Here is a 16,907-nt window from a genome sequence, read left to right as displayed (position 1 = left end):
AGAAAATTAATATCTAGCATTTCATTCATATTACACAGGAAAATCCAAGAGATTTATCTGTTTTTACCTAAGCAATCATAAAATTAGAGAACAAATAAAAGCAGCCAGCACATTTCCAGTTTAACCCAGAGCACAATATACTGACAATATGTGAATAAGGTAGAGAGGGGTGAGGTAAAGTAGTCTGAGGGTTTAGCCCTGGAAACACATACACACCTGATTAACCTTATTCACAGAAAGTAGTTCTACCAAAAACCAATGGGGCAGAGTTATCCTAAAGGCTGTGAGGCTGCAGAGTTGGACCTCTTAGCAGTATTTCTGCAAATTTTTTCAATTGTTTGGGTATAGTAGCCATTGAAAAGATAGAGTTCACCACTAGGGACAAGACCATAACTGTTGGCTTACTTCTTACATCTTCACAACCTCATTAGCTCCATGCTCAAGGTTATATTCCAGCCCCAGCATTTGATTGCCACTGCTGTCCTGTTTGCTTGTCAGATGGGGCTGTTAGGCTTAGGGTAAGAATGATTCAGACACATTGAATAACCTTTTCAAACAGTATAAATATGACCATCTCAAGTCATGACATGCAGCAAACCTGACTGTCCACATGGGCAAACCCAGGAAAGATAGTATAGATATAGCTATCTTTAAACACTTTGCAAGGAAGAGTTCTGAAGAAAAGCAATGAGCTACAATCAGATGGCTCTGGATTTACATGGACAGTCAACCCTACAGTGCCTGCTATCTGGAAAAATTATATTTTTTAGGCTTATTTAATAGTGTAGTGTATGCTTTTATAAATAGATTTGCATAAAATAATGAGATGACTTCTTAGATCTTCTGAGGTCCAGGAGCAAGTATGAGGAATAAATAGATAAAATTTTTATTCTATTAACATTTTACTCAGAGGACTGGATAAGTTGGCAGAGTAGCTAAGGACATTTTTATTTATTTTATTGTTTACAGAGCTAAAGTCAATTGTGAGACGAAACAGCAGGTAATGCTAGCTCCCACGTAAGAAAATTTGTCATAGAAATAATATCCTTTCGAATGTATGAACTAGATTTCCTTTTGAACAACCAAAAAAAGGTAAATAGGACAAATGGTCTTTCTTCATTGCTAAGAAGTATCCAGATATGGACAGACTTAAGAGATCCAAGATGCTGCTCCATGTACACGTTGGAGCACTGTGAAGAGGTAGTAACTGGGCTAACACTGTGACTTTAAACTACTGCCAGTTGAAGCCTTCCCTCAAAACACAGAGGGAGAGGCATATTCACGTACATGCATGATTTGTCCTGCTCCTGAAATCAGGCAGGGAAATAAACCTCCCCCATTAATTTTCTTATTTATTTCTCTAGGGTATCATAACCCAGCCACTTGGCTTGATCACACAGCGAGATGTTGTTACCTGGGATATCTTATAAGTACTGAACTGTTCCTTTTTGATCCTGGTTCAATGAAGCATTTAGTAAAGGATTTCTTAATCCTTTGTTAATCTCATAATTCTACCTATAAAAGGCTTCTTGTAAGAGCAATCAAGATTTTTTGTCCTTTTAATACAAGTCTTGAGAAACCCTCATCACTTGCATCATAAGGTAAGAAAAACCACAGCAGAAAGTGTGATCTGTGCATAGACATCCATGAATAGTCCACATCATAAAATAAATACAGTGATGTCTACAGGAAACACAATGGTACTTAATCATGTCCAGTATCATTAACACAAAATACATTTCATAGGTAGTCCTCAAAAAAAAAAAAAAAAAAAACAAACAAAAAACCAAAAACCAAAAACCAACAAACCACCAAGTAAATTCTGACGGAGACAATTGGGGTAAAGCAATACAAAAGGATTCTGAATGAACATAAAAAACCCTTGAAAAACAGATTGTCTAGAAGGCTGGTATGATTTTTTCCAGGCTCTTTAAAACCTTTAGCTAACTTTCAGATATTATTCTCTAGGGGACAGCACACCTGCAGTTGTCAATAAAGAGAAAACTGATAAAAGCTTGCTTCAGTATTAATGGCAGAATAAAAGCACTACTATGGGCAGTAGGCTGCAGGAGGTCTGTTAGTTGCATGACACATTCTTTCTGTCAACAACAACTAAATATTCACAGAACTATTAGCTAGAGGCTAGCCTCTAGCTGCTTTTTTATTCTGTTAACTGATTAACTGATTCAATAAGAAGACACACTTAATGCACATACCAGCTGAAAAACTGTAAATATTACTACAGAATATTTTTTAAAGGGACCAATTTTACACAGGCCCAACTGTATGATTTTCATCATTTCAATATTGTGACTTCAGAGAAAACTCAGCTTAGAACAGGCAGAGAAAAGAAGCAATAGTATACATCACTACTACTGTTTCATGGATAAGACAGACCTTTGAACAGTGGTATTTTTGGGCTGCTGATTCTTCCATCATTAAGAAAAAAAGGGGGGAGGGGGGGTGGGAAAGACACACAAAGACCAGAAGAAAGGACCTTTCTCCACTTCCATTTTCATGGTTGATAGGTGTACACTGCTAAATAAATAAATAAATGTTCTTTTTTGGATGCCAGTATTGGGGTCTATCTCATAAAATTCAGAATTGGAAAAAAAAATCCAAGTAGACACAACCTTCTGCAGCTACTTCTAATAGACTGAGATTCAGCAGAACTCTGAAGGTGAGTTGACTTTAAGCTATTTCTGCATTTATTAATACTACTGCCTTCTCCCCAGTTTTACCTAAAGAGTTACAGAATCTCTTATAATGAAGTAAAAGATTCCAACTTAAAAATAACTATTTTATAATTGTGTAAAAATATTTATTTACCAGCTTATTACTACACACATTGTCTCACAAGGGAGAAAATTGTCATTTTTATTATGCCAGCAAATTTGAAACATATCTATTGATTTAACTGAAGTGAGCATTCATATGTAATTCTTACAGAACAAAATGTAGTGTTGAATTTACAGCTGGGTCATCCCTTATTGTTTCAGCTGGTTTTGATGTGACTTTTATTTCCTGGAACAGGTTGTATTTCCCGCAGTGAATGGTAGCTCATGGCAAAGTAATATGCTCATTTATCATTATGAACCAAAACATAACTGTAATAATACAGAGAATATTTGAAATATTTTAAAAAAAAAATCCTAGAGCTTAAATATTTCCAATTATTTAAGTCACTGAGAAACTTCTCATTGACTTCAGCAAGTGTTAACATCTGTCCTTCTGTGCAAGAATGTAGTATTTAAGGACATAATCTCACTGAACCTAAAGGTTTTCTTTTTTCCTTTAATTCCACTAATTCCATTAATTCAATCACATACTTTATTTACTGATATTTTGTCCTTCAGAATATTTGAGGAAGGTCATTTGTAATCTGAGGTGATCATAATTTCACAATCATTGATCTTTGCACAAATAAAATAAAAAAAGGATTTGCACAGAAGTTGATGGTAAAGTATAATGTTGCTCACTGAAGTGAAAATAGGAATATATACACCTGAATAATTTCTATTTTGTAATGAAAGCAAGTCTTTTGAAAATGAAGACTTGTTTTCTTAATATATTTATCTGCAATTCAGAACCAGATCAGTCACCCATAAAAATGTTTTGTGGCCTGTGCAACTTGTCCAGATTTAAAATGGGGGGAAAAAATAGCTTTTTTTAAAAAAAAAAATAGTTTAAATAGATAAGACATATATAAGTTCAAAAACCTATAATGTCTGTGTATATGTTTCATGTGGTCATTGAAACACCCAGAAAGTATCTCTGATTATCTCTCAAGGAATGAGATTTTCAGAGTATGAAAGTGACTGGTCAAAACCCCAAACTCTTTTATAACCTTAATTATACAAGGTAGGATAGACAGTTGACAGTTGTAAAACTGTCTTCACTACAGCTAGGCAAAACTCACCCATAACACATCTTATTTGCTGAGTCTTTATAGGACCTCAGAGTTGCTCTGAGGAGTTACAGCATGAACTGTATTCAGCATATGTGCAGTTACAGATGAATTCTGCAAGTGGTCCAAGTGTGTTTTCTGAACACAAAGAATGTATGCAATATATATTCTAGTCCTCATGGTCTCTTAATTAATTAAATGTAAGACACCAGGCTGCCTCTAGGTCTGTGAAAGTCTTTAAAGACATTTCTTCCTTTTAAGATTTTTTCCACAGAAAAGTTTGCAAACCCTCTACCTCCTCAAAACCCCCTCAAAAAAACCCTGAAAAAACCACCTACCACACACACAACTCTGAAGAGCTCTTCTAATTGGCAACGCACATACTAAAGATAATTCCCTACATCTTCCATGCTTTCTGTTGTCAGTCTTACATAGCTCAGCTAGCTAACTCTAAAAGGAAAACCTGAAGATATCTTCTACTAAGTCTGCCATCAAACTAGTCCAACAAACAGAAAAACACCAAAATGGAAAACAAAACAAAACAACCCAAACAAGTTACTTCCCCCTCCCCTCAGTCCCATAATTTGGTAACTTGTTTCTAAGGAAAATCTAGAGGTGATTGCATGAGTTTATCTAGGAAGTGGTGAGTCAATGAACTATGCAAATACATATATAATCTCACCCTTCCAGGATATCCTAGAATACAGTCTGCTCTTCTGCATTTGCTTAAGAATCAGTTTGCTTTTCTTTTTCTCATTTTCACTCCACATATACCACAAAGGACACTTTTCCCTGACCTCCAGAACATATCCTGTGCCTCTCAGAGTTGCTGGAATGGAACTGCCACTTGCATTTAACACTTGGTAAAAAGCTAAGGCAATGGCCGTAAGGATTGATACATCTTCTAAAGGTTCAAGGCTCAAATACAACTTATTTGCTTGCATAAGAAGGTGGAAAGGGGGGAGTGAGAGCATCTATGTGCTCACATGTATCTGAAGGAACAGGGAGTAGAAAGGAAGCTCTATTTTTGTCCCCTAAGTGTTTACACTCTCATGCACTGACCAGGAGGAAAGGAGTTTCTCTTTACTGAGGGCAGAAGAGACACAGACCCTTCCTTGATGGTCAGCCAGGAGCAAAGTCATCCTAGAAAAGATGTAACTGAGTCATTGTAGAATAAGGTTTCCCCAATATATTCTTCCTTTGGGCAGTGGGAATGTTGGTGTAAAACTGTGCTTCTATCCCACCTCCTCCATCAATGAAACTGCATGGTGCCCCATGCATCCTGAAACAATTTTACCTGCTTTGAATACTGTACTTCTAGGTGACTGTATGTCCCCCTCTCAATACACTGCCTCCTGACAGGTGTAAAGAGCTTTAAAATGAAAAGTTGTGCCCTGAATATTCACTGCTGTAGCTTGAGCAATCATGAAGTAGCTGAGACAGTAATTAAGCAGAATAAATTAAAGTGCACATTGCAGAATTTCTTAGAAGAAGAGCCCATCCCTGCCCCCAACAGATATTTTTTACATAAAAATCTGGAATGCAAAATGTTTGGCACATGGTATTTCACTTCTAGCACACTGAAAAGAACAACCCCTCCCTCCAACAAATGATGCAAAATCAAAATAAATCTGTTTTCTTAGAAATTTATATAGACCTAAGGATTAATAAGAAGCCAGAAAAAACTAACCAGTTAAACTGTAACACTGCAGCTTAGTTTAATCCATGGTGGGAAAGGGTGTGGTCCAGCTTTTAGTTCATATTATTACCAGGGTAAAAACACCTTTGCCAACAGGCACACCAGCCTGGCAAGGAGGCCTTCAAACTAGGAACAATAGATGGAGAATACAATAACCAACAAACAAGTGAGGAAGTGGTGAGGTGGCTGACAACTGGCTGAATTGCTGGGCTCAGAGCATTGTGATCTGCAGCATGAAGTCCAGCTAGAAGCCACTCAATAGCATTATGACTGGGTGATTAATGCTATGGTGAATACTGTTTAACTTCATTAATGACCTAGGAAATGGGAAAGAGTACACTCTCAGCAAGTTTGCAGATGATACAGTCTGGAGTGAGGAGTTATTATATCAGATGTTTGTGCTGCAAGAAGGTTCAGAGGGACCTTGACAGGCTGGGGAAATGAGCCAACAGGAACCTCAACAAGGTGCAAAGTCCTGCTCCTGGAAGAAATAAACCCATGCACGAGGACAGGCTGGAGGCCAACCAGCTGGCAAGCAGATTGCCAAGCAAGCACCTGAAGGTCCTGGTAGACACCAAATTTAACATGAGCCAGCAATGTGTCCTTGTGGCAAAGAAGGCCAACAGCATTGTGCTCTGCATTGGGAAGAGCGCTGCCAGCAGGTTGAGGGAGGTGATCCTTCCCCTCTACTACACTGGTGAGCCACATCTGCAGTGCTGGCTCCAGGTCTGCGCTACTTAGTACAAGACAAACACGGACATACTAGAGCAAATCCAGGAAATAGGCCACAAAGTTGATTAGGTTTTTGAAGTATCTGACATAGGAAGAGAGGCTGAGAGAGCTGGGGCTGTTCAGCCTGGAGCAGAGAAGCCTCAGGGGGGGATCTTATCAATGTGTATAAATATGCGGTGGGGAGATGTAAAGAAGGCAAAGCCAGAATCCTTTTAGTGGTGCCCAGTGAAAGGACAAGAGGCAATGGGCACAAAAATTAAATATGTGAAATTCTGTTTAAATATAAGAAAAAGCTTTTTTACTTTGTGAGCTGTCAAACACTGGAACAGGCTGCCCAGAGAAGTTGTGGAGTCTCCATCTTTTATGATATTCAGCACTCACTTGGACATGGTCCTGGGCAACATGTTCTAGCTGATTTGGCTTTGAGTAGGGGTCACTGGAGTAGACGAAGTCCAGAGATGCCTTCCCACCTCAACTATCATGTGATTCTATGGTTACTACCTATTGCACACATTTTTATAATAATGTTGGAATAAAGTTGAGAGAATCTGTCATAAGATAATTGTTTTCAAACAAAGCTAAACATTTTCAAAACCAATGAAGGCTAAAGGAAACTTTTTGGAATGAGTCAAATTCAACAGAGGAATTTTGGCAGTGATTATAACAGTAAAACTCTATACCTATATAACCCCAATTATGGTATATTTGCATAGAGAATAGAGATCTAAAAGTAGTCACAGACTAATTTAATTTCTTATTTCCCTACCTGGATTCTTGTAATCTCAGTAACTTCCAGCCCATGTCCAAGTGTATTATGGAAAGTACATATGCAGAAATGAAAAAACACTGACCCATACTGGAGTCCAGATTTGGAGTCTGATAGTTTCCATTTAATCAGTTTTCCCTCAAAAAGGACAATGGAACTCTTAACCAGTTTACCAAAATGAAGCTCATTGTAAGTTAGGATGCTAAAATAAATCTCCCTTAAAACTATTTAAGAAACAATTTCTGAAGGAATCATTGTTTATAAAAAAAAAGACCATCAATTTGATTAAAGGCCCCAGCTTTAGGAAGAAAAACTGTTGAGTTGCTTTTCACAGCAGTTAATGATTATAGGTATTATTAGCAGATGGAAAGCAGAGTGTATTTCTACAATAAACTTACAGGTAGGGGAAACGTATTGTTGAAAGCAAACTACCAATACTGAAAAGTTGAGAACTCTAAGAACATTTCAATTAAAAGAGGGGTGGGGGAGGAGGATGGTAAATTAACTTAAAAAAACCAAACCAAACCAAAGAAGCCATATGAGAGTTGCTGACTGTCACAGCACTTCTTAAAGACTGCCAAACTTCTCAGGCATGTGGTTTTGCCTTTTTCTTATGTGAAAGTCTTAGGACAAAGTCTGCTCTTCCCATTGGCTGGTAGGGCTGATTTAACTGGAAACTTTTATACAGACGAAGAGGAGAAAAAGATTCCGTTAAATTTGTATTTAGAATGAAACATTCAAAAGAAAAGGTCACAGACGACATCTGACATTTGGGCTGGGTAAAGGGAAATCAGGCAAAAAAGTGGACTTTTGCAAGGTGCATAGGCACAAAGGAGCAACTGAAGTTGTGTGAACAGATGAGATAAAATAGATAAGAAAAGGTCTGCGGAAAATCGAAGACAGTATCAACTCCTGAAGTCTGCGAAAGTAAAAAGATGATCCACAAGAAAAGAGAAGCCATAAAACCAGGAGATAAAGCTCAGGAAGAGGTCATTGTGAAAGTGTAAGGAGAACAAGCTTTCACAGAAAATACAGATGGTATCAAAGGTAGGAAAGATATGAGGAAGAATGAGTCTGGAGAAGACTTGGTTGTGTAGGGATGGGGTCAGGAAGGCCAAGGCACAGCTTTAGCTGAATTTGGGAAGGGATGTAAAGAATAACAAGAAGGGCTTCTACAGGTATATCAACCAGAAAAGGAAGGTTAAAGAAAACATACCCCCGCGACGAACAAGAATGCTGACTTAGTATCAACAGGTGAGGAGAAGGCTGAGGTACTCAACAACTTTTTTGCCTCAGTCTTCACCTGCAACCTCTCTCCTCACCCATCCCGAGTCAATGGACTGCAAGATGGGGACCAGGGGGGTAAAGCCCCTCCCACTGTAAGGGAAGACCAGGTTCAAACCACCTGAGGAACCTCAATGTACACAAGTCTATGGGACCTGATGAGGTGCACCCCAGAGTCCTGAGGGAATTGGCTGATGTAGTTGCCAAGCCACTCTCCATAATATTTGAAAAGTCATGGCAGCCAGATGAAGTCCCTGGTGACTGGAAGAAGGGGAATGTTGTGCCCATTTTTAAAAAGGGAAGAAAGGAGGACCCTGGGAACTACCGCTCTGTCAGCCTCACCTCTGTGCCTGGGAAGATCATGGAACAGAACCTCCTAGAATCTATGCTCAAGCACATGGAGGACAGGGAGGTGATTCAAGACAGCCAGCACGGCTTCAGCAAAGGCAAGTCCTGCCTGACTAGTCTAGTGGCTTTCTATGAAGGAGTAACTGCATCAGTGGACAAGGGAAAAGCAATGGATGTCATCTACTTGGATTTCTGTTGAAGCCTTCGACACAGTCCCCCCCACAACATCCTTCTCTCTAAATTGGGGAGGTACGGATGTGATGGGTGGACTGTTCAGTGGATAAAGAATTGGTTGGATGGTAGCATCCAGAGGGTAGTGGTCAATGGCTCCATGTCCAAATGGAGACCGGAGACAAGTGGAGTCCCTCAGGGGTCCATACTGGGACCAGTGCTGTTTAATATCTTCATCAATCGCATAGACAGTGGGATCGAGTGCACCCTCAGCAAGTCTGCAGATGACACCAAGCTGAGTGGTGCAGTTGAGACACCAGATGGACAAGATGTCATCCAAAGGGACCTGGACAAGCTGGAGAGGTGGGCCTGTGTGAACCTCATGAGGTTCAACAAGGCCAAGTGCAAGGTCCTGCACTTGGGACGGGGCAACCCCTGATATCAATACAGGCTGGGGGCTGAAGGGATTGAGAACAGCCCTGCGGAGAAGGACTTGGGGGTACTGGTGGATGGAAAGCTGGACATGAGCCAACAATGTGCGCTTGCAGCCCAGGAAGTCAAATGTATCCTGGGCTGCATCAAAAGAAGCATGGCCAGCAGGTTGAAGGAGGTGATTCTGCCCCTCTGCTCTGCTCTGGTGAGACCTCACCTGGAGTACTGCGTCCAGGTCTGGGGCCCTCAGCACAAGAAGGACATGGACCTGTTGGAGTGGGTCCAGAAGAGGTCCACAAAAATGATGTGAGGGCTGGAGCACCTCTCCTATGAGGACAGGCTGAGAGAGTTGGGGTTGTTCAGCCTGGAGAAGAGAAGGCTGCGAGGAGACCTTATTGCGGCCTTTCAGTACTTAAAGGGGGCCTATAGGAAAGATGGGGACAATCTTTTTTGCCAGGCCTGTTGTGACAGGAGGAATGGTTTTGAACTAAAGGAGGATAGATTTAGACTGGATATAAGGAAGAAATTTTTTACCATGGGGGTGGTGAAGCACTGGAACAGGTTGCCCAGAGAGGTAGTGGAGGCCCCATCCCTGGCAACGTTCAAGGTCAGGTTGGATGGGGCTCTGAGCACCCTGATCTGGTTAAAGCTGTCCCTGCTCACTGCAGGGGGGTTGGGCTAGATGACCTCTAAAGGTCCCTTCCAACCCAAAGCATTCTATGATGCTAAGACTTTTGGAGACACAACCAGTGAGAGTGTATTACCATAGAGTGTTGGTGGAAAGCCAAGGGTGCAGGGCAGACTTAGGAGAAACAGAACATGAAATAATTTTATTAGATAAGCTTTCTAAGGGATTTAGAAATTAAAGGGAGATGGAATGTGACTATTAATGTTCCATACAAATTACCAAAGTCTGTTCTGGGCAGAACAGAGAAGAGATAGACTGAAACAAAAATATTAATACAACAGCCTTGCATGGGCACAAGACTTTCACACTGAGCATGTTTGTATCTAAGTTCTTCTTCCCATACACAATCTAACCACAAGAGATATGCTCAACAGGCAATAGAAAAGTGTGCATAATGGCAATTATCTTATAGGAAGAGTTGGCTTTCAACTCCAAGTTTAGAAGTTACCTGATTTTTGAAAGGACAAATTCAGTAATCTTCGAAAAATTAAAATTATCTTTTTAGCAATATTAACTGTGAAAATAATATCTAGCCATGTGTATCAATCACCTTGCAATAGATGTTAATCACTGAACATTAAAAAGATCTTTAATATCTTTAAACAAAACGCAAACTCAATTTTCTGTTAATAAAAGGTGCATCCTACATGCCAGATAGTGGTTGTGTTTTAAGTAAAGAAGAACCAATTACTTCTGGAAGTTAAACATTCTGAAATTTCAGGTACTGAATCAGTTGCATAGATTGCACTGGGAATTCTTTTCTGACAATGCTGAGATTATGTTCACCGCTGGAGGACTACTGAATCATTCTGCATAGGAAGAATTTGAATGTTACTCAAAGAGCTAACATACCATTAAATTTATTTTTATATAGCTAGGTAGATCTACAAAAAATTAAAATGCTGGTATTGTTTGTAAATATTTTGAATAAATTGTTAAATCCTGTTTCTTATCTCACTATATTGTATAAAACAGTGTATTTGGCAAAACACCATGCAAAGTGCTACTTTCTGTTGCCATGATGCAATCAAGTATCACCATAACATAAAATGATTGCCATGGTTTTAAAATTAATATAAAGGGAAGGAACAACAAATTTTCGGGATTGTGCTCTGAAGAGTACATTGCACAAGACGGCGAAACATCAATATTCATAAGCTTATAGCAACTGAATGGGCATTTGCTGCTGTAATGTAGCTCTGCATAAGAGTGTTCCTTTGTCAGTACACAGCAGGAGAAGTATTAATTTTTAAATGTGCAACAGCAAGCATAAGTTAAAATCTGCTTAGATTTACAATTTGACACGAACTCACATCAAAAGCTGAAGATCATTTTAATCCATCCTAAAATAAGCATACAGCTATAAAATGTTTATCAGGTAAACAATAGCTGTCATTTTACAAGTAATCAGTGATATACCTATTTCAAGTCATCACTGGCAGACTAAATGTGATTTCTCACTGAGTGTATCCTGAAAATTTGCATCTCTCATAATGTAAATTATTAGCCTTTAGAGCACAGATGTTCTGACAATCTCTCTTCTACATGGCCCCACATATGATGTTTTAATAAACTACTTCCCTAAAACTTTCATAAGCATAAGGTTTTCTAAGGCCTAGGGAGAAACTGGATAAAATATGTTTTCTATTTTAACTGCTTTACTTCGAGGTGAAGTGATTGGTTGAAATTGGATGTAAGGAAAAGCTGCAAGACGTACTTGTGTACTATTTCAAAGCCTTTCTTCAGTCTTCCAGCTCAGAAATTCTCAAATTCTCAATGCAAAAAGTGAAGGATGCAAAAAAACCCCTCCATTATTCAGGGCTTGAAAAGTAAGACAAAGGGGAAATTATTTGTCCAAATGTACAGAAAAGGCAGACACTTAACATAAATGTTGATTTAAGAATATTCAGTAGCACATGGAAGCATAGTATTTTCTGTTTTAGAGTAATAAACTGTTGTAAAAGAATGCTGAATTACACTTCTCTGTAACTGAAATATAACTATTTTATTGAAAAGCAAATATTTAAAACCAGAAAAATTGAATACTAATTGTTCCCCTACTTCAGAAACCCATAACGAGAAAAGGAGTCCTAAGGCCATGTCTATGTTGTTTCTGAGATATGCTGAGATCAAATGGCTATCACAGGGTGAACAATTTAAATAAATCCCAGGGTAGTACCAGACTGGAAAATTCAACAGTAATGAAATTTTACAGAACTTTTTTACCCTCTTTAGGTAAATTTTTTCTAGACAGTTCCTTGACACAGAAAAATTGCAAACATAAAGTCTTAGTTCAATATACCTTTAAAAAATATAAACCTGGAATAAGTTCACTGCCTTTGATACACAACACAGGTCAATGTTGACTGCATAACCTCCATCCCTCCACACTGCCTTTGCTTTGTGTTAGCAGAATTTAGCAAAATTTGACTACACTGTACAGTCAAGATCATTTTATGGCAGCTGTGAATCATTAGCATAACACAATCTTTTTCCAAATTCATGAGAAAATCCTTGCATTGTTTCATTTCAGAAGCAAATAAATGGGAGAAAGTATTTCTTACATTATTTGATATTCCTAAATACATAATAAATCTTACAATTTCATATAATGTAATGAAAATTAGATACATAAGAATAGTCATGCTTTTCAATAGGCAAAATAATTTCAAAAGATGTATATTCTGCTTATAGAAAAACATGAAAAAATGCATTCGTTCATCTCTCAGCCATGTTGAAATCAGATTCACATAAGGAATGCTTGAAAAGGTCTAGCTTTTCCAGAATGTACCTCTGATAATCCAGAAAATAAATTAATTAAATCAGGGGACATTAAAACAAATTCAGTTTTGAGGACACTCTGTTCCCTGGTTTCCATGTTTACAGAATGCGAAGCAATATGTAAATAAAAAAAATTATGAATAAGAACTTCAACAGATTATTTAACCTTCCATGTCATATATGAATTTCTTCTTTGGAAAGCTAGGACGTCTCTATATTGAAAAGTGTACATGAGAGAGAGAGTTCATGTAGGTGTGTAAAATGCACTCTCAAAAAACTTATTAATGTTGGTTCTTATCAATGTTGTTCCAATTCACACAAACCTTCCTTTTTGTCTTCTGCAGCAATCTTCACTTTTGTGTCTGTTATGTCTTTGAAAGAGGCCAGAAAGAGTACTACATCTCCTTTTTCATTCTTTATAGGAACAATATCCAGTAGGCACCAGAATGAAGACCCTGCAAGGATAAAGAATGAATTTAATTCAAACAGCTGTCTTTTAGCATAGAAAGGGGAAAAAAAAAGTGAAATACTAAATCAACAACTAACATAATTCTAAAGAAAAAAAATCTTATTTAGGAGGTCTAGTAGTCAGAGAATCACAGATGTTCAGCTCATGTAAATCTCTTTGCATCATTGGTTGAAGCTCAGTAATACTGCTTTCTCTAGAAGCAAGGCATAAATTTAAATGCAAAATTTATCTACAGAGATCATTAATAGAGTTTAATGAAGCTGCTTACTCCTCTGAAACCATGCTTTGCTTTGAAGTCTCAACTGATGTTGCTTATTTTACTGGAATAGCTTTCACTTTGTTAACTTGACATCTGAAGCTTCCATGTTTACTATAGAATCATTCTACCTTAATCATCTGACTTGATACTCATTAAAATCTCCTGGCAGAAGACCTGATAGTCAGAGCTCATTCCACTAATTCAAAGATATTTAAAATAATCAGACAACAGATTTAGAATAGAAATAGAATTAACTCCTTGCATCTTACAGATGATGAGACTTGCAATACTACACATCATCTGTAAAATTAATATCAGCTATCCTCCTTACTGTCTATAATGTTCACCTTGCTAAGACTTAAGTTAGACACTGCTGAGTTTGGCAATATTTTTAATTCATGTCAACCTTTCTCTGCCCACACCCGCTACATAATTATACTGCTTAAAATAAATTGTTATTGTCACTGATTGTGTCATAGGTCCTGCTTGCAAGATATATTGTTCAGTTCCAATAACATCATTCATAAGTTTGCAGTTAATGCAGACCACTCAGAAGAGAAGATAATGAATGCCTACATGCTGGTAACGCACTGGAAGTGTAATGGAGATCTCAGCCAAACACCCAAGATCCCAATCCCATCCATTTTGGGATAATTCAGCCCAGTGCCAGGCTTTTGTGGTATTCAGGTTTTGAGTATCAACATTAACTACCTCCACCCACCATCAGCCTACTAATGTTATTTATAAGATATATAAGTACTGCCACAGCATTACTTTTTCAGTTTTAAATTTCTTTTTTGGACACGTCTTTACACCTCCATAATCATATTCCTTCCCAACATACTATTTTTGACATTCATTTACAAGCACAAGTCTACTTTCATTCATAAAGGAAACAGGAATAGTTCCCTGGACCACTGCTGTCACGATTGACTACTGCCAAATAATCAGCTAAGCTTTGGAAGGGTCCTTAGAAAGAGCAAGCAGAATAGTCACTTCCTACTCTGTTCTCTGTCTTCTGAACTCTGCGATCTTGAAAATGAACCGGACACACCAGGATCACAATTCAGCTTTCTAATTTAAATTTTCAACTGGAAGTTCCCTGACTGCCTGTTGAAGGCTGTAGGCAAGCATAGGAGGTGAAACAGCAGCTTTCCTTTTGAAGGGCCACCACAGTTGAAGGTCCAAAAGTATGCTTCAAAGGAAATTCATCTAGTCCTCTCCATCCTGGTCAAACTTTCCAAGAGGCAGACAGGCAACTTTGAGAGTAACATTACTAGTTCAGTCATCAGGTAATGCTTCCACTTAAGGTATTTAAAGAAGGGATAGGGAGAATTTGCAACAGGAAGAAAGATGACTGGAGAAGGAGAGAAAAGTCTTGGGAAGAAGCAGACTGGCTTTATATTGGGTTTAAATATTCTCATTTGGATGTTGAAGAAAGAGCAAGCAAAGAAGCCCTTTTAAAAGAAGGCAGAACTGATGTCAGAAGCAAGGTACTTCTACGGTTCCTTTTTCCATTCTAATTTTCTGACCTTAATTCATTTTTGTACAGAGTTGACTCTTTTATCAAAATTTCTGAGAAAAACTGCTCAGTGCTGTTACCATCCGAAATGTTATAGAGAGACATCACCCTATCAATCAGAAGTGATGCATTCAAAGAGAAGCAGCATTAAGCAATTTTACTTTCCTCCTTAAAAATAGAATCACAGATCTCTACAGAATATTATAACTCTTAAACTGGCCAAATTCTTTCTTGTAAATTTACATTCTGCTTGGCTACATTATAGCAGTAGTTTCAGTTGGACAAGAAGTCACTCTAAATTCCTTCTTCTAAACAACACCAATAGCTGCAATGTTCCTTTAAACAGATGTTGTAATCTCCTCCAGAAGTAGAAGCATATCTTACTCTTTTCAACTGTTTCATGTCTTTTCTACACACATGCACAAATTAGTCATTAAGGCTGTTTCTGGAAGAAAGTTGTAGACATCAGCCATGTTCAAACAAACCTAACTCAGTTATCCTAAGAAGCACACCTGGTAATATTATTTGAAATGATAGATTTGTAGGTTTAGGGAAGTTATTGTAACATGGTTCATCATTAGAAATAGAGACAAATCTATTTAGCCTTTCATGTTTTAATGCATTTCTTCTTTTCTATAATCAAAGTGCATTTGAATTCTTTCCAGGTGACCACTGGTCACTGAAATTGTTCCACATCCTGTCATCATTTAATGTCATTTGCTGTTTCTCTTTAATCATATTTTCTCTCATTATCTGTCCTCATTCTCCTCTGTAAATATGTCTGAAAATATTTTGACTAAGCAAAACAAATATGGATAAAAAATGGTATGCACCACTAAGGAAAACACATATCCAGTACATGCACAGGCTACTTCTCTCCTGAAGAGTTCCAGACTAGTGCCCTGCATGGAGTCAGTCTTGACATTACTTACACACTCAATCTTCAGAAGTCCTAAACTGAGCTTGTTGGTTTGTTTTTTGTTTTGTTTTGTTTTTCTGTCTTTAGTCTGACAGGAGCAAATGAATATGAAGTACTTTTCAGGACTAGAGGAGATGATCCAATTTAGGTCAGGACTAGGTCAATATGTGCTTGCACTCTGTCAAGAACAGAAGTGTACTATCTTTCGCTATTGAGGAGCATTCTGGGAAATATATACTGATCCAATGCAACCCATTACATAGCTTTTACTGAAAGCCAACATCATATAATTCTATAAGACAAAAGAATAACTTTTTACTCATCAAAAAAGTAGTGCCCTCTTTTGTTACAGTTCTTTTGAGTGCACTCATCTGTGAGACAGAAATTCCTTCCCTGCTTCAGATGGTGTATACAAAGGTCTTGTATTGTCAAGAGTCGTCTATCAAAGAAATTTCTTTTGGACGTTTATTTATATACAGACTCTATTGCTCCAAGCCACCAGTCTTGGAGAAGGAGTCTAATCTTTCTCTTACATTATGAACTGAAGGTTCAAAATATATTTTTGAATATATATTCAAGGCTTATGTAAGCCTCAAGGCTTATACAAGCCCATCACAGGAAAGGAAAAAAGAGACCAAATGAAGCATAATCTTATCACAAAGCAATTTGGCTATAGTCTACCTTTTATATATACATAAAACAGAGAGTGCTTTATGGTCACTCTCTCAACCACCCTTTCTACCTTTCCTTGCTCTGACAGCTAGAAGTCTGTCCTCAGACTGAAATCAAAACAAAAGTCAACAAACCAAGGAATATAAAAGGGAGATTTTATACAAAACCCTGTGTCCTGGTTTTGGCTGGGATAAAGTTAATTTTCTTCCTAGTAGCTGGCATAGTGCTGTGTTTTGGATTTAGTATGAGAATAATGTT

The 16,907-nt window shown here is 37.9% G+C and overlaps 1 protein-coding gene across 1 annotated transcript in view; it reads right to left on the bottom strand.

Moving 5' to 3' along the window:
* Positions 1 to 16,907, bottom strand: part of KCNH8 (potassium voltage-gated channel subfamily H member 8) — a 205,490-nt gene that overhangs the window by 104,949 nt on the left and 83,634 nt on the right. Inside the window, exon 3 of the mRNA XM_075704873.1 lies at positions 13,132 to 13,263. Coding sequence (XP_075560988.1) covers positions 13,132 to 13,263 — 132 coding nt within the window. The remainder of the gene's footprint in view (positions 1 to 13,131; positions 13,264 to 16,907) is intronic.

Source organism: Pelecanus crispus, chromosome 2 (assembly GCF_030463565.1).
Source record: "Pelecanus crispus isolate bPelCri1 chromosome 2, bPelCri1.pri, whole genome shotgun sequence".
Taxonomy (NCBI): Eukaryota; Metazoa; Chordata; class Aves; order Pelecaniformes; family Pelecanidae; genus Pelecanus; species Pelecanus crispus.
This window is presented reverse-complemented; position numbering and strand designations above follow the sequence as displayed.